Source organism: Xyrauchen texanus, chromosome 27 (assembly GCF_025860055.1).
Source record: "Xyrauchen texanus isolate HMW12.3.18 chromosome 27, RBS_HiC_50CHRs, whole genome shotgun sequence".
NCBI classification, from domain to species: domain Eukaryota; kingdom Metazoa; phylum Chordata; class Actinopteri; order Cypriniformes; family Catostomidae; genus Xyrauchen; species Xyrauchen texanus.
The window spans coordinates 5,690,868-5,708,932 of record NC_068302.1 but is presented as its reverse complement, the minus strand read 5'-3'; the positions used below and the strand labels follow the sequence as shown (position 1 = coordinate 5,708,932).

General features: G+C 37.8%; 2 protein-coding genes across 2 annotated transcripts in view; both read left to right on the top strand.

Annotated features, from left to right (window-relative positions):
- Nucleotides 1–13,992, top strand: part of LOC127621271 (1-phosphatidylinositol 4,5-bisphosphate phosphodiesterase eta-2-like) — a 243,621-nt gene extending 229,629 nt beyond the window's left edge. Inside the window, exon 23 of the mRNA XM_052094791.1 lies at nt 11,001–13,992. Coding sequence (XP_051950751.1) covers nt 11,001–12,613 — 1,613 coding nt within the window. The 3' untranslated portion in view covers nt 12,614–13,992. The remainder of the gene's footprint in view (nt 1–11,000) is intronic.
- A 2,915-nt stretch (nt 13,993–16,907) lies between these two features.
- The window catches only part of LOC127621274 (probable glutamate receptor), a 47,525-nt gene continuing 46,367 nt past the window's right edge, over nt 16,908–18,065 (top strand). The window contains exons 1-2 of the mRNA XM_052094799.1: nt 16,908–16,956; nt 17,188–17,268. Of these exons, the coding sequence (XP_051950759.1) occupies nt 17,208–17,268 (61 nt within the window). The 5' untranslated portion in view covers nt 16,908–16,956; nt 17,188–17,207. The remainder of the gene's footprint in view (nt 16,957–17,187; nt 17,269–18,065) is intronic.

Sequence of the window (18,065 nt, the reverse complement as noted above, 5' to 3'; positions counted from 1 at the left end):
GTTGGAGTTATGGCTGCTAGAAATGGGGCCTGTATTTGATAAAAAATTACTTTTTTCAAATAGTGATGGTGCTGTTTTTTACATCAGTAATGTTCTGACTATGATTTGTGATCAGTTGAATGCCACTTTGGTGAAATAAATTACCAATTTCCTTCAGAAACAAATAAATCTGTACATTATTCCAAACGTTTGGCTTCCAGTATATATATAGATTATTCTTCTGAAGGATAACAGAAATTCCCACAGCCTACACAGTTTCATTTTGATGTGGGCAGGGAGAACAGAGATGTCAACTTTTATTTCCAGTGTAATTTGTTTTTTTCAATTAGTTGGAGAGGTAACCTACCTGCATCTTTAACAAAGTTTACAATATTGAAAACACACTTGCGATTCAGGTTACACTTTTTTTTAAGTCAATTTCAACATTATAATATTTATAATATTAAAATACATCAACTCAATTGTAATTCAGGCAATACCTTTTTAAACGGTCAATGTCATAATAAATTTTTTTTTTAATATGGATTGAAGACAGCATGCTTCGGATTGTTTGTGAGTCATTCTTAGGGATTTAGAAGTCATCAGAACAGGGGCGAAAATTTCATCAAAATGTTGGGGGAATTTTTGAAGTTTTGTTTTGTTGTTGCCCCATTTGCATTTGTATTCTTTTATTTCTTAAACAATTATTTTAAGAATATATCATTATATTATTTACAATACACATACTTTAATGATATTTTAGGGGGGGACAACCCTCAGATAGGGGGGTCCTGACCCCCCCGACCCCGCAATTTCCGCCTATGCATCAGAAGTACTTCTAAGCTGTCTGGGGTTTAGGAACTACTTTTAGCAGTAAAATACTTCATGGATTACTCTTAGGTGAAAATTAGGAGACGCCCCTAATTTATCAGAGTTGCTCCTACATTTTTGCATTAGGAGATTTTTGGTGACTACGGGCCCAGAGTTAGATACAAACGTAGCTGCACAGTGGCAGTGTGGACAACTTACACAATGAGGGGATCCATCCATATTTCTCTGGTATTTTGAAGCAATTGATTTGTGAATTATTTCTAGGAACAAATTTTTGCCAATACTTATAAATATAAAAATACATGATCTAAAAATCCCTTAGTTTAATGAAACCTAATTAGATAACTTTTGAAAAAGAATATTGACAAAAAACATCCTCCAAAGAGAAATAAAATTCTCTCATTTGTTTCCCCTAGACTGCAATGAGATTAGAGGGGAGCAAATGGAGACTCCTGCTTCTCAGAATTTCCTCTAAAAAAAGATTAGCCAAGATAACATGTAACAGGAAGTCTGCAATAAAAAAAAATCTGAGATCTCATTTTAAACAAATTTCTCAACAAATTCTTCAAAGACACAATGGCCTGGGCTAAGCAAGCCACACAAAATGTATAGCTCTATACCTTCGCTGTATGTCTACAGTTGTCTCATTTGTATCTACTTTTATTTCTCCTGAAGAATTTTAGGAGGAACATCAAAGTTAATTATATTCTTAAATGAAGCATAAATGAGAACTCCATTAAGTCTCCTAAGCTATGAAAAAGCAACCTCTGTGCAATAACATTGTCCTCTATGCTCCTGGAAATATCAGGGAATTTTAACATTGTGAACATGTCTTGTAAACATATTGCAACACAGTAACAAGACTCTTATGTAAGTCTTATGGATGTGTTCTTGTCTCTTGTGTTTGAGCTAACATAAACCAGATGCTTGGCTTCACCACTGGGGCAGATCATACATTCTCAAGTCTACTGTATGGGAAAAATACTATACACTTACTGTGTATGTGCATATTTATGTGTGAGTGGGGGATATGTGTGATGTGATTTATGTATGACAGAGTGCAGCTGCATATTAGTATTCCTGAAGGTATCATTCACATTGTATGTTTTCAGCTCCTCATCATGTTTGCTAATCCTCTTAGTCCTGACAAAAATTTAGATATCTTTAAAAGCTTAAGGAATAGTTCACAAAAAAAAATTGAAATTGTGTCATTGACTCACTTTCATGTTATTCCAAACCTGTATGACCTTCTTTTTTCTGTGGAATACAAAACATGTTAGGCAGAATGTTTGTCTCAGTCACTTATAATTGTATGGACAAAAGATGCAATGAAAGTGAATCATTATTATGACAGAATGTTCATTTTATGAATTAATTAACTCTTTTGACCTTCCCATAATATTTATATTGGAACATAGCAGAACATACAGGTTTTGTCAGTACATTTTCCTGGTGTAATCTATCCTTCCCATTTACTCTGAATCCTTTTGTTTCATTCTTCACTTCTCCTGCTAAATTGCCTGTTTGTTCCTTTCTTCTTGCATGCTTTCTGTCCCTAGTGCAAAACTGAGGGGCTGACAAATAACCAGGTAAACATATTTTGAGAATTTTAACAAGTGTATTGTCTTTTCATATTCTTTTAAATGATAAGGGGCTTTTTTTATATATATCTAGGCCTAAAGTAATTACTCCTGAATAATTTTCTCTTTTTATATAAGATATATAAGGGCGGCACGGTGGTGCAGCGGTTAGCACTGTCGCCTCACAGCAAGAAGGTTGTGGGTTCAAACCCTGGTTGCCCCAGCCTTTCTGTGTGGAGTTTGCATGTTCTCCCCGTGTCTGCGTGGGTTCTCTCCGGGTACTCCGGCTTCCTCCCACCATCCAAAAGACATGCAGGCTAGGTTAATTGGTGTCTCCAAAAAAATTACCCTAGGTGTGAGTGTATGTCTGTCTATGTGTGGCCCTGCGATGGACTGGCGACCTGTCCAGGGTGTCCCCCGCCTTTCGCCCAATGTTAGCTGGGATAGGCTCCAGCCCCCTGCGACCCTGTACACAGGATAAGCGGTTGACGATGGATGGATGGATATAAGATATATACATCATATCAAATATAAAATCATATATTATCATATATAATGTATGTTTTATGTGCCTTAGGTTTTGCAGTATAATTTATTACATTCTTTTTTTATTCATGTGGTGTTTTGCCCAGTTTTGTTGTAATATAAATAAAAACTTTATCAAATCATTCATTAAAATCTTCATTCAGTTTTCCATTTCTGCTACAGTAAAATGTTTAGATATGCATGTTACATGTTTGCAACACATTGGTGTCTGTATTTAGTTTCATCAGAATGTGCTTAATTGTTCCTTTTTTGTATGTTTGTTTTTTGCACTAAATGTGCTGTGTAAAAAATATTTGCATAATTTAATTCATTTGCAACATTGTTTATCTTTTTTTGCATTATGATATAGCCCATAACAAAATATCAAAACAAGTGGCATTTATTTTAAAGATATTTTGCACAAACATTTCAGAATTTTGTTAGGGTTAATATTTAAAAATAATAGATATTTGCGGCTCTATTTTTGTGAGTGCGCAAAGCGCAGTGCAACTTGCTACGACCATGGGTAACATCTTATACAATTTTCATGAGCGCTAATTCTAAGTGCAATTTGTGTGGGTGGGAGTGTTTGAGCTACTGTGGGTGTATTGTATGTAAATAAGTCACGCAGTTTGGTCGTTGTGCCAAGACCTTTCAATACCACGTCTTAACTCAGTGCAAAGTCATAATTCAGTACCTGCATTTGCAGTTTGGAGATTTCACCAGCAGTTGATAATTAAGTTCATGTCCGAATTCTGAAAGTACAGAACATCCAATGATGTCCATTCAGTCGCTGTTGAAGCCATTTGCTGAAACAAAACAAAAATTATGAGACTGGTGATAAACATTCTAGAGGTCATGGTTTTTTTTTTTTTAATTATTATTTTATTGTAATGTTTAATTTTGACTAGTAATTTTCTACCAGTTGTCATAGAGTGATTTTTTAATCACTGCAAAAGGGGCCAGTGGAACAAGTTGGAGAGAGTAAAATGTTTATAATAAAACATTTTTTATAATATTTTCAATTCATTTGAAGTGTCATTTGAATTTTGAAATATTTTTGGTTTAATATTGTTTGTTTCAATAAATAAAATAAAAAAATCAAAATCAAAATCGACCGGTAGAAGTGAAGTGTGCCGATACAATCACTGTTTATACTAGCCATGATTTACTAGCTGTGTCAGTAAATGAAAATTATTAATAATAATAACTTAATTTAGTGGAGCATGCATCCAAATGCTGACAAAAATCTAATTTCCCATGCGTATAAAAGGGGCGTGTCGCTGTCATAGAAATAAGCCTTACATTCATCAAGGACACGTTAATGCACAGAAAAACATAATTTCAATTCTTCTAACAAGTCACCTTAGTGGCCCCTTACTGGCCCACTCGGACTTGGTTCTCACACTCCTCACAACAGCACCTCCCTGGCAAATTCCCCTGAGGAAGGACCTTCTTTCCCAGGGACAGGGCACCCTCTTGCATTTGCGCCCAGACCTCTGGAACTTCCACGTCTGGCCCCTGGACAGGATGCGGAAGATCTGAGTGACCAACCACTGGTGGTTGTAGATATGATCAACCAAGACAGAGCTCCATCTAGCAGGCAGCTTTACGGCCTAAAGTGTCGCTTGTTCGCAAATTGGTGTTATTCTCTGTCTGAAGACCCGCAGAGATGTGCAGTTCGGTCAGTGCTTTCATTCCTGTAAGAGACCTTGAAGGTGTATGTAGCCGCTATTTCAGCCCACCACGACACAGTGGATATTAAGTCCTTGGGTAAGCACGACCTGATTATCAGGTTCCTTAGAGGCGCCTTGAGACTGAATCCTCCCCGGCCAAGCCAGTTTCCTTCCTGGGATCTCTCAGTGGTCCTCACGGGCCTTCAGAGAACCCCCTTCGAGCTGCTTGACTCAGTAGAGCTCAAGGCCCTCTCCTTAAAGACGGCCCTCCTGATAGCGCTAGCTTCCATCAAGAGGGATGGGGACCTGCAAGCTTTCTCTGTCAGTGACACTTTCCTGGAGTTCGGTCTTGCAGATACTCATGTTATCCTAATACCGCGACCGGGCTACGTGCCCAAGGTTCCTACAACCCCCTTCAGGGACCAGGTCATGAACCTGTAAGCACTGTCCCGGGAGGAGGCAGACCCAGCCTTTTCGTTGCTGTGTCCGGTACGTGCTTTGCGTATCTATTTGGACCACACGCATAGCCTTAGATGTTCTGAGCAGCTCTTTGTCTGATTTGGCGGACAGCTGAAAGGGAACGCTGTCACTGGGTCGTCGACGCCATCTCCCTGGCCAACCAGACCCGGGCCGTACCCGCCCACTTGCAGGTTCGAGCACACTTGACAAGAAGTGTGGCATCCTCATGGGCACTGGCAAACACCCCCTCCCTAGCAGACAACACCCAAGATTCTATAATCTCAGGGTTGAGTCGGTCTCTTCCAGTGTTTTATCAGGTACGAGCAGGTAGAACTCGGTAACGGTGAACTTTCCCCTCCACTGTGGCGAACATGTGTGCTCTTCTCCCAGGAGATCCCACTAACTCGGCTCCCTGGATGGCTCCTCCCTAGCCTTCTGGCCTGCAAATTCAGCGGAGGAATTTGCGTCCAGACCCACAATGAGCTTCAAGTGCTCTGTTCTGGTATAGGGCTCCACAGGCCTAATTCCCTTTTCAGGCAACTCCCTGTGATATATTTTCCGCGGTACGGTCCCCCTGTTGGCGGACCCACGTCTCCCTTTGAAAATGTCTCTCTGCCCTGGCTGCTGTGTTTGTAGAGCTCCTCCCTTACTAGGTAGGACCTACCACCGCACCACTTCCACGTGTGGCTTGACAACCCATGTGACGTATTGGCCACATGTAACCTCCCCCCAGCCTGGGCAGGATGTGGTCTCCGCAGAGTCTTTTCCCCCCTTTTAAAACAGAAAAGTTTTAGGTAATAGGAACGCCTTCCGTTTTATAGCGTTAAGATAGCCACAGCCGGCTTGCTCCCATGATAGTCATGCCACTTGTTCCCCCCCTCAGGAGTGTTGGAAATCTAAGAACTGTATATTACACTTTTTTGGGGCGTTGGGGAGGGTTATGTGCGGCCAATACAGTTGCTTTTAGCATGCAGCAGCTTGCTTGCACCTGTGTCAACAGCTTACGTAACAGGGTTTATTGCATGATGTTTTTAAATGGGCACTAGACACTAGACCTACCGCTGTAAATGGCCGAACCTTACTCTTGGCTCCTCAGTGCAAAAACCTGACTGACAGAGGCACATACGCTTCCCTTTATACCCGTATTTCCGGGAACGGGACATGCAAATTCTGTCTGCCAATTTCTCATTGGCCTTTTCTCAAATCCAGAGGTACGCGAGGCTCTCAAGAAAGACCACTTGTGTCACTACAATCGACACAACATCTTATTCCCTCCATCAGGGAACGGAGGTTACAACAGTAACATGATGTTTTTTACATAATATTGATCTTTAGACATGCCAGTCTTTTGCATACTGTGGCAACTCCGAAACAAACACAAAGACAATGTTCTGATATAATGGCAAGTGATTTTCTGTTACCAAATTAGCAATTTAGCATGATTACTCAAGGATACGGTGTTGGAGTTATGGCTGCTAGAAATGGGGCCTGTATTTGATAAAAAATTACTTTTTTCAAATAGTGATGGTGCTGTTTTTTACATCAGTAATGTTCTGACTATAATTTGTGATCAGTTGAATGCCACTTTGGTGAAATAAATTACCAATTTCCTTCAGAAACAAATAAATCTGTACATTATTCCAAACGTTTGGCTTCCAGTATATATATAGATTATTCTTCTGAAGGATAACAGAAATTTCCACAGCCTACACAGTTTCATTTTGATGTGGGCAGGGAGAACAGAGATGTCAACTTTTATTTCCAGTGTAATTTGTTTTTTCAATTAGTTGGAGAGGTAACCTACCTGCATCTTTAACAAAGTTTACAATATTGAAAACACACTTGCGATTCAGGTTACACTTTTTTTAAGATCAATTTCAACATTATAATATTTATAATATTAAAATACATCAACTCAATTGTAATTCAGGCAATACCTTTTTAAACGGTCAATGTCATAATAAAATTTTTTTTAATTTGGATTGAAGACAGCATGCTTCGGATTGTTTGTGAGTCATTCTTAGGGATTTAGAAGTCATCAGAACAGGGGCGAAAATTTCATCAAAATGTTGGGGGGGACAATAAACGTAACAATTCTCAAGAGCAATTTTTGAAGTTTTGTTTTGTTGTTGCCCCATTTGCGTTTGTATTCTTTTATTTCTTAAACAATTATTTTAAGAATATATCATTATATTATTTACAATACACATACTTTAATGATATTTTAGGGGGGGACAACCCTCAGATAGGGGGGTCCTGACCCCCCCGCAATTTCCCCCTATGCATCAGAAGTACTTCAAAGCTGTCTGGGGTTTAGGAACTACTTTTAGCAGTAAAATGCTTCACGAATTACTCTTAGGTGAAAATTAGGAGACGCCCTAATTTATCAGAGTTGCTCCTACATTTTTGCATTAGGAGATTTTTGGTGACTACGGGCCCAGAGTTAGATACAAACGTAGCTGCACAGTGGCAGTGTGGACAACTTACACAATGAGGGGATCCATCCATATTTCTCTGGTATTTTGAAGCAATTGATTTGTGAATTATTTCTAGGAACAAATTTTTGCCAATTCTTATAAATATAAAAATACATGATCTAAAAATCCCTTAGTTTAATGAAACCTAATTAGATAACTTTTGAAAAAGAATATTGACAAAAAACATCCTCCAAAGAGAAATAAAATTCTCTCATTTGTTTCCCATAGACTGCAATGAGATTAGAGGGGAGCAAATGGAGACTCCTGCTTCTCAGAATTTCCTCTAAAAAAAGATTAGCCAAGATAACATGTAACAGGAAGTTAAAATCTGAGATCTCATTTTAAACAAATTTCTCAACAAATTCTTCAAAGACACAATGGCCTGGGCTAAGCAAGCCACATAAAATGTATAGCTCTATACCTTCGCTGTATGTCTACAGTTGTCTCATTTGTATCTACTTTTATTTCTTCTGAAGAATTTTAGGAGGAACATCAAAGTTAATTATATTCTTAAATGAAGCATAAATGAGAACTCCATTAAGTCTCCTAAGCTATGAAAAAGCAACCTCTGTGCAATAACATTGTCCTCTATGCTCCTGGAAATATCAGGGAATTTTAACATTGTGAACATGTCTTGTAAACATATTGCAACACAGTAACAAGACTCTTATGTAAGTCTTATGGATGTGTTCTTGTCTCTTGTGTTTGAGCTAACATAAACCAGATGCTTGGCTTCACCACTGGGGCAGATCATACATTCTCAAGTCTACTGTATGGGAAAAATACTATACACTTACTGTGTATGTGCATATTTATGTGTGAGTGGGGGATATGTGTGATGTGATTTATGTATGACAGAGTGCAGCTGCATATTAGTATTCCTGAAGGTATCATTCACATTGTTTGTTTTCAGCTCCTCATCATGTTTGCTAATCCTCTTAGTCCTGACAAAAATTTAGATATCTTTAAAAGCTTAAGGAATAGTTCACAAAAAAAAAATTGAAATTGTGTCATTGACTCACTTTCATGTTATTCCAAACCTGTATGACCTTCTTTTTTCTGTGGAATACAAAACATGTTAGGCAGAATGTTTGTCTCAGTCACTTATAATTGTATGGACAAAAGATGCAATGAAAGAGAATCATTATTATGACAGAATGTTCATTTTATGAATTAATTAACTCTTTTGACCTTCCCATAATATTTATATTGGAACATAGCAGAACATACAGGTTTTGTCAGTACATTTTCCTGGTGTAATCTATCCTTCCCATTTACTCTGAATCCTTTTGTTTCATTCTTCACTTCTCCTGCTAAATTGCCTGTTTGTTCCTTTCTTCTTGCATGCTTTCTGTCCCTAGTGCAAAACTGAGGGGCTGACAAATAACCAGGTAAACATATTTTGAGAATTTTAACAAGTGTATTGTCTTTTCATATTCTTTTAAATGATAAGGGGCTTTTTTTATATATATCTAGGCCTAAAGTAATTACTCCTGAATAATTTTCTCTTTTTATATAAGATATATACATCATATCAAATATAAAATCATATATTATCATATATAATGTATGTTTTATGTGCCTTAGGTTTTGCAGTATAATTTATTACATTCTTTTTTTATTCATGTGGTGTTTTGCCCAGTTTTGTTGTAATATAAATAAAAACTTTATCAAATCATTCATTAAAATCTTCATTCAGTTTTCCATTTCTGCTACAGTAAAATGTTTAGATATGCATGTTACATGTTTGCAACACATTGGTGTCTGTATTTAGTTTCATCAGAATGTGCTTAATTGTTCCTTTTTTGTATGTTTGTTTTTTTGCACTAAATGTGCTGTGTAAAAAAATATTTGCATAATTTAATTCATTTGCAACATTGTTTATCTTTTTTTGCATTATGATATAGCCCATAACAAAATATCAAAACAAGTGGCATTTATTTTAAAGATATTTTGCACAAACATTTCAGAATTTTGTTAGGGTTAATATTTAAAAATAATAGATATTTGCGGCTCTATTTTTGTGAGTGCGCAAAGCGCAGTGCAACTTGCTACGACCATGGGAAACATCTTATACAATTTTCATGAGCGCTAATTCTAAGTGCAGTTTGTGTGGGTGGGAGTGTTTGAGCTACTGTGGGTGTATTGTATGTAAATAAGTCACGCAATTTGGTCGTTGTGCCAAGACCTTTCAATACCACGTCTTAACTCAGTGCAAAGTCATAATTCAGTACCTGCATTTGCAGTTTGGAGATTTCACCAGCAGTTGATAATTAAGTTCATGTCCGAATTCTGAAAGTACAGAACATCCAATGATGTCCATTCAGTCGCTGTTGAAGCCATTTGCTGAAACAAAACAAAAATTATGAGACTGGTGATAAACATTCTAGAGGTCATGGTTTATTTTTTTAAATTATTATTTTATTGTAATGTTTAATTTTGACTAGTAATTTTCTACCAGTTGTCATAGAGTGATTTTTAATCACTGCAAAAGGGGCCGGTGGAACAAGTTGGAGAGAGTAAAATGTTTATAATAAAACATTTTTTATAATATTTTCAATTCATTTGAAGTGTCATTTGAATTTTGAAATATTTTTGGTTTAATATTGTTTGTTTCAATAAATAAAATAAAAAAATCAAAATCAAAATCGACCGGTAGAAGTGAAGTGTGCCGATACAATCACTGTTTATACTAGCCATGATTTACTAGCTGTGTCAGTAAATGAAAATTATTAATAATAATAACTTAATTTAGTGGAGCATGCATCCAAATGCTGACAAAAATCAAATTTCCCATGCGTATAAAAGGGGCATGTCGCTGTCATAGAAATAAGCCTTACATTCATCAAGGACACGTTAATGCACAGAAAAACATAATTTCAATTCTTCTAATTCATTGCATTCAGTCTATTTACACTAGCAACTTCATATGTGACATGTGCTGTCATTGGTGCTTGAGGGGATGGACAATATAATAGGATGACGTTGAATAACCGGAGTAGAACCTCAAAATTAAATGGCACTTGGTCACACCTTTTGCGCATTAAAAGTTATTGGCTCAGAAGTGTGAAGTTAGTTCTGAGAAAAGGTCTAGCATCATTTGTTTGTAGATGCCACACAGATTGATATTTTGTTATCTACTGCACTGGTCCTCAATTCTGGTCTTTGAGTCCCCCAGCACTGCACATTTGTATGTTGCCTATATTAATCTCACCTGATTTATACTAACCCTAACTCATAAGAAGATGCTCCTAAGGAAAACATCCAAAGCGTGCAGTGTTCTTGAGGATCAGTATTGAGGACCTCTGATCATTCATGCATTTTTAAGAGTGTCTTGTGTCCAAAATGTCCAGTATTTTGTGTCACTATATATTTATGTTTCATTCTTTTTTAAATTTTCTCAAAAAGCATTTCAATTGTCATTACATCCATATTTATTTCTAATTCCTTGTCTTCTTGTCATGTTCCTACAGAACATTCTGAATTGCAGAGTCCAATTTCTTCAATGAACGCCTCATGTCTGGAATCCATTAACGAGGAAATTCCAGAGAATAACCCTTTGACCTCCACAAATAGTCCTGTGGATACCTCGTCACCCTGTCCCAGTCACTCCACTATGTTGTCTTCACCATTCATAGCAATAACAGCTTCTTCCAATGGGGAAAATCTTAGCCCTGTGAAAAACAATGAGGCCATTCTGAAACTATCTGGGCTAGCCCAGTGTTTCAGTCCATATAGCAGTGGTGGCAAAGATTTGGGGAACAGCCACATCAACTCTTCACTCTCCATGAATTACCTTGACATTGGATGTGATACACCCCCACCACCTGACCAGGCAGATGCTGAGGTTGTGAGAAACACAACCATTGAACCCAACATTGCTGAAATAAATTCAAGAAAGTTTCTAAAGATAGACACTGTAAAAGAAACAGCCATCATTCAGAGCTCTCAGAGGGTTGAGGTGTTGAAGGCTGTGTTTGACCGAGACATTGGACGAAGCTCCTCACAAGGACTGAGAACTCCAGTCAGGAGGACCAAAAGTGAAGGACAAATGAAGGCAGTAAATAAAGTGGACAAACCGTCTGCAGTCCCGGAGGTCTCAATCGACGCCACCCTGAACGACAGGCTCTGGAGCAAACTCGACCCCAGCAGCCATCGGGACAGTGTATCATCGTCTTCCAGCATTTCCTCCAATGACACTGTGATTGACTTGTCCTTGCCCAACCTTTCCAGGAAGAGCCTTACCTTCCTCAATGCAACCCGGGACTACTCGGACAACCAGGTGCCGATGGCCAACAAGAGCATCCAGCCTAGGTCAACTGTTGTGCCACGCAATGTCCCAAGGGTCAGCAAGAGTAAGTCCAACCCCAACCTCCGAGATGGTGAAATGTGCGAGCCAGAGGACGAGTTACAGCCCAGGCCTCTGGTGACAGAGAAAGACGCCAACCGGCTCATGCAGAGACGCCACACGTGGAGCCGGTTGTACATGGAGGGCTTAATGCAGTCATCAACCCTCGCTTCTGCTGGCTCCAAGAGGTTAACCACCCCCTTAGCAAAAGACATTGACAGCAGCTCCAAATCCAAGAGTCTTGGAGATCTCACTTCAGACGATTTTGTCTCTAACTTTGAGAGCAAGTACCGCAGCATTAGCCGCAGTTTCATTGTGAGGCCCAGTCGCCAACGAGGGCAACTTCAAAAGAAACCACAGAATGACCTAACAGAGCAGCTCAAGAAGCTCACTGATGTGGAGCCCCTCACCAGCAAAGACTTTGCTCAATGCAGGAGTGAGGCTGAGGTGGAACAGGACGAGGAGAGGACGCCCCCTTTGCGTAGAAGCTCCTCGCGGAGCCAAAGCCGGGTGAGATACATCGCTAACCGTGCAAAGCAAGCCCAGGAGAGGCATCGGCTGCAAAGCCTCATAATGACTGGCAGCCCCATCGAAGAGCGTGGCAATCCAGAAGGAGCTTGTAGTGTACCCCACAGTCCCTGTTCTAGCTTGGACCTCTTAAGCCAGCTTCCTCCAGGACCGCCCCAACAAAGCCCGCTGAGCCCGGACAATGAGGTCTTCTTCATGCTCAGGCTGTGAAAGAACAAGAGTGTGTTGAGTGTTTTGTGGGTAGCTGACAAACACAAAATCCAAACACAATCATCCATCTAGCATTCATTAAAGATATTTCATTGTAAAACCAATGTTGACATGTCTTAAGTGCACCTACTGTAATACACCTTCCATTTTAGCTTGATAGAATAATTTGCACATCTATATATTTTTTTTTCATATACATTGCTGACCTTCTCCCAACCATGAATAATGGGCAGTCAAAGTGGATAAAGCTTTAAACTTTTGGATGCAACGGTTTGCTAGTTTGTACAGATTATTTGTAAATGAGCATGCACTTGTTGAAAAAAGCCAAAGTTGCAAGAGCATAGGAGTTTTTTGCATTAGTATATTAAAAATATGTTTGCACCTAATTTAGAATAAAATACAAAACTGAAATGTTCTAAAATTAGACTATGCTAGTGGCATCTGCAGTACTGTAATATGATAAGTATTTTTTTTTTTCCAAGAACACCATGTCTTAACCAGGTGCAAAACTTTTATGTAATTCTGAGTTTTTGTCCTAACAAACTGTGACAAATGAAAGGACATTTTTCAGCCATTTGTTGTCTATTTCTGTGGCATCGTGCTAGGTAGTCTTGTCCACAATTTCATTAGTCCAAAACCTCTCTCCACGTAACTGTATATTCAACTTCAAATGTGTTCTGATTACCTCTGAATGTGTCGTGTCACACAGCATTTTCTTTTTAAATGTCTATGGACAAGATTTCTACAGTCACTGGAAATTTCTTTGTACTGTCATACTTGGTTAGGACATGGTGGATGGTGCAATTATCAGTTGCAGCCATAGATAATAAAATGCATATTGAGTTGTAAGCACTACTGATAAACCACAATTAAAAATAATTCCCTGAATTTACATATTTATTAGTTTGCGGCCAAATACAAATGCATTGTGTCTTTACTATTAATTGTATGAGAACAATTTTGTAACCAAGCATGGAATGTCACAATAATTTATTGTCCATTGAAATTAAAATGTTTTATATTATTTTTTAAATAGTTTTAGTGAAATTAATAAGTGCTATTTTCAATTATTTTAGCTTTTAACTTAAATTACATCTAACAGGATGAACTAAACAATTATGTTTCAAAGTGTACTCAGTCTTCACTGTTTATCTTCACATTATGTACAGTATTTGACCTTTTGAATTTTACTGTATGTCATTATTTCACCTATAGTCTACTGTATTCTTAAGTTTGAAAAGTTTTATGATTTATAAATGTACAGTTTATTGGAGTCTTGGTGTGAAGAGTTATGTAGATGTTATTCAATGTCAGTGCCCTAATAACTTTTATGAATTTTTTAAATAAAGCTACTCAACTAGAGGGAAATAAATTTTTACCAAGTACAGTATATCTTTTTCTTTTCTTGCTGTAGTATTTGTGCTGGTACAAGTTAACCAGGGCCAGACTTACACACAGGCTCTGCACTGATATGTAGGGGGGCCCCAAACAGTGTATGTGAGAAGTGGGAGCATGTTTTTGCCTTGAGAAGCACAGTTTTTCTGAAAGTCAGAGCGTCAGACTGTTTTCTCTTGCTCAAAGACCACTCTGATATCGCTCCGTCACAAGCATAAAGTCAGCGTAATTGACCGGTCAGAAAGAACGATGGATTGTCAGATATTTGGAAGGGGTCATGAAATAATATTTTTCCTTTAGGTCCACTGATAATGTTATTGCATTTTTGCACCAAAACAGTCATAATGTAGTAATATGCTCATTGTCACCCCTGTCTCTGGCCCTCAATCTGGCGTTGGCGCCTCCTTTATACTTCAGTGTAAATGTCCACAGTTGTGATTGGCTAACATCGTAAAGCCCCTCAAATTCAGCCATATTTGAAACTCAATCGGAAGAGAATGAACAACAGTATAAAACTACATTATAGGGTTTACACATAATGCACATCCAACACATTGCATCTGAATATATTAAACTGTTCACCTACTGTACACACAAAAGCACCATTAAATATGAAAGTCATGACATTTGAAATATTCATGAATGAAATGATTTACTTACGTTTTTGATCAGGTCCAAGTGTTTTAACTGCCCAATCCTTCAATAACAGCTCTTTTGCAAAGCAATCCATGCTGAAATGAGCTGAAGAAAACCCACACATATAGTCCAAAGCAAGGTGAAATGATGCAAACACATTAGCCCACAGAGGCCCACATCGCCAGAAACATCAAAATGGTCAAAGACGTCCATCAAGTCTACATACTCCAACAATTTAATGCAAAAAAAATGCAATCATGGCACGTTTGTGCTCAAAACAACAAGAGGCAGAGCAGCTGAATGAAAGAGAATGGCTTTTCCTCTTTAGAGTTGTAACTTCACACCACGTATTTTAAAAGTGTCGAGATACAAGACAACAGTCAAAGATGTCTGTGTAGTGCATGTTTATATGCAAAGTAATTAAAAATAGTCCAGATAGGTCCCCTTTGGTGTTCAGGAATAATTAGCTACACTAGGCCTCTATTCTGCTTTCTCGAACTGATAGCCAGAAGGGTAAGGGTGCGATGGTGCATGTTGTGTGATGTGTAAATACAAATGAGCAATGTCTCTTAAAGTCTATATAATTTGTAATTTAAATTTTTTTATTCAATTTTATCAACTGATTTTTATGAAAATATAAAAAATATGCTTGCAATTTTAAATTCAAATATTTAAAATGAAATATGGTTGGTGGTGAATGACATGTCGAATGGAATTGCACTACAAAAAAAATATCTGTAACAGAGGGACGTAGAATGACTGAATTGTTAAAATGTCCGTTATGGGTTGGGTTTCCTGAAAACGCTGCAACTAATGGTTTTAGAGGGATACTTCACCCAAAAATACAAATTATCTAATCATTTACTTACCCTCATACCACCCCAGATATGTATGACTTTCTTTCTTCTGCTGTACACAAAGGTTTTTAGAAAAACATCTCAGCTCTGTAGGTCCTCAAAATGCAAGTGAATGGTAACCAGAACATTGAAGCTTCAAATATCACATAAAGGCCATAAAAAAGTAATTGACTCCAGTGATTAAATCCATATCTTCAGAAGTGATATGGTATTGAAGTACTTTTTAAATAATTTAAATGTGAAAGTGGAGATTTTAAATATTCCTAACATTAAACACACCCATCTGAATATTTCTGCAATTAGACACAGTCTAGTTTCTGGGCATCAGTGGCACTGTCTCAGCAATTGCATACTGTGTCTTTAATGCTAATATCTCTATAAAGGAAACAGAAAAGTTCTGTCCAAAAATGTCGCCTCCTGAGCGGTAATTATGGTCTTTATATTGAGAAGAACAGATTTTATTCATGCATACCCTACAGAACCTCTCTGGCCTTGCACTGTGGACTCCCGTTGAGAAAAAATGTCCTGTAATAAACCCTGCCCTACACTTGATGTCCAATTACTTCTCAAACCAAAACACCATTAAAAGGCCTTCTGTTCATTATTTTTCATTTTCACAGTGCCAGTTTTGACTATAAATGGCTGCTGACATGCACCGAGATTAGCCCCCTTGTTTTAACCCTTGATCACACCATGACTACTGTTAAGACCTATTCATGGTCACTTATGAGTGATGTGCTGGATAAAAGCAGGGGCATGCCGAGGGCCATGGTTACCACGGATACAATGGCTGGTGAGAGGACCATAGCTGAATCCTTCTGCGTGGTTAAAAAAACACCTTGGGATTTACATGACTGTTTGAGTGACAGTGATTGTAGGCAGTTGTCTCCCGAACAAAAGTTCTCTTCATTAGGATTCAAGAGGCAAAGGCACTCACTTTGGATGCATATTTATCATGGTAGTTCAGTCTTCGTTTTTAGGTTGCCTTAGAGACATTTTAGTTTCTTTGTAATGGAGCCATGCTGTAGGAGTTGAAAACCTTGTATGTATCATGCCAGTGTTCATTCTATGGGGTTATAAATTATGATCAGGCCATTTTAGGGAGGCAAAAGGAATTCGAACAATAAAAACTCAGCTAACCATTGGCTTTTCTTGGAGCGTCTGCACAAAATCATTTCAGCATGCCCGGTGCACTGCATGGCCCTCAAATCCCTTGTTTGCTGGATCACATGCTTGTTATTCTTTGTTCAAATTTCAATCCCCCTCATCTTGCTTGCCTAGCCATAAATCGTGGTAGATTTGTTGTGGTCAGACATGGCCACCCCTTTTTACTCAACTCAAGAACTTCCCCTGTACTCTTATTGGCTGTTTCCAGACTCTTGCGGGTTTGTGCACGTTTATATATTGAGCTACTTTGTGCATTGTGCAATAAAGAGGGGTTGACCACAGTTTAGGGTAAGCATGAATTTTTTCTTATTTGAATTTAAACTTTTTATCCAAAAACTTGATGCATTTTGATCTGTGATATAAATATAAAAATAAACCTGGAAACAATAAAAGTTTAAAAAACACAAACTTTTTCTAGAGGTCAGTTGACCTACTTTGGAAATGCTAATTGCATATCTGTAACAGATTCTTGAATAAAGTATGCTTTGATACATTAAGTGCAATTCAATGTATTTCTAGGGCAACTCATTGGCAGTAATATGGCATCATTAGAAATCATCTTTATCACATCAGCACTGCTGGCCGGGGTCTGCGCTGCAGGTAATGTCATTACATAATATCAAAATCAGACATACTGTAGTTTCAGTGTTGAGGAAGCTACTTTGAAGCTGTTGCTTGCTACGCTACAACCTAATAATTATTTAAAATAGTTAAACTACAGGCAAGCTACTCTTAAAAATAAGTTAGTTATCTACACTACAACCTACCATCAAAACAAAGCTAACTACTTCATAGTGGAAGCTTTTACATTTACATAAAAATTACACTATACATAAAACACATAAAACTAGACACTAATTTACTAAATATGAGCAGAAAAACATTAAATACTTTGCAAAAAAAATTAAAAATTTGCAGGCACTTTATATGAAATTATGAACTGTCTGATGTAACGTTTTGTCATGATACATTTCTTCTAGTTGGAGAAAGAAGCTCTTTACTAGAAAAGCTAAATAATTTTTTAAAAGAGCTGACAAACTGGCATGCTATTGAAACATGGTTGCATTTCTACATTTAGGCACCATCCAAATTAATCCGGATACACCGTTTTCGAAATGCTCTCTTTCCACACTGCCGTTTTCAAGAGTTTTCCAAAAGTTTCTCGTCTAAACTGAAACGCATGAAATCCCAATTGTAAAAAATTTGAAAAATGCCATTCCATGTACGGTCTGAAATGCAGTTGTCCTCATGTTCCGTCACCAGACTGAAATTCAGAGTAAACTTACCGTTACCTTTGAAGTAATGCAATGTGAAGGTTGTACAAAGTAACAATTATCCTTAACAATGCTATAAAAGTGAATAGAAGGCACAACAACAATGCTACAACATGGGCTGCA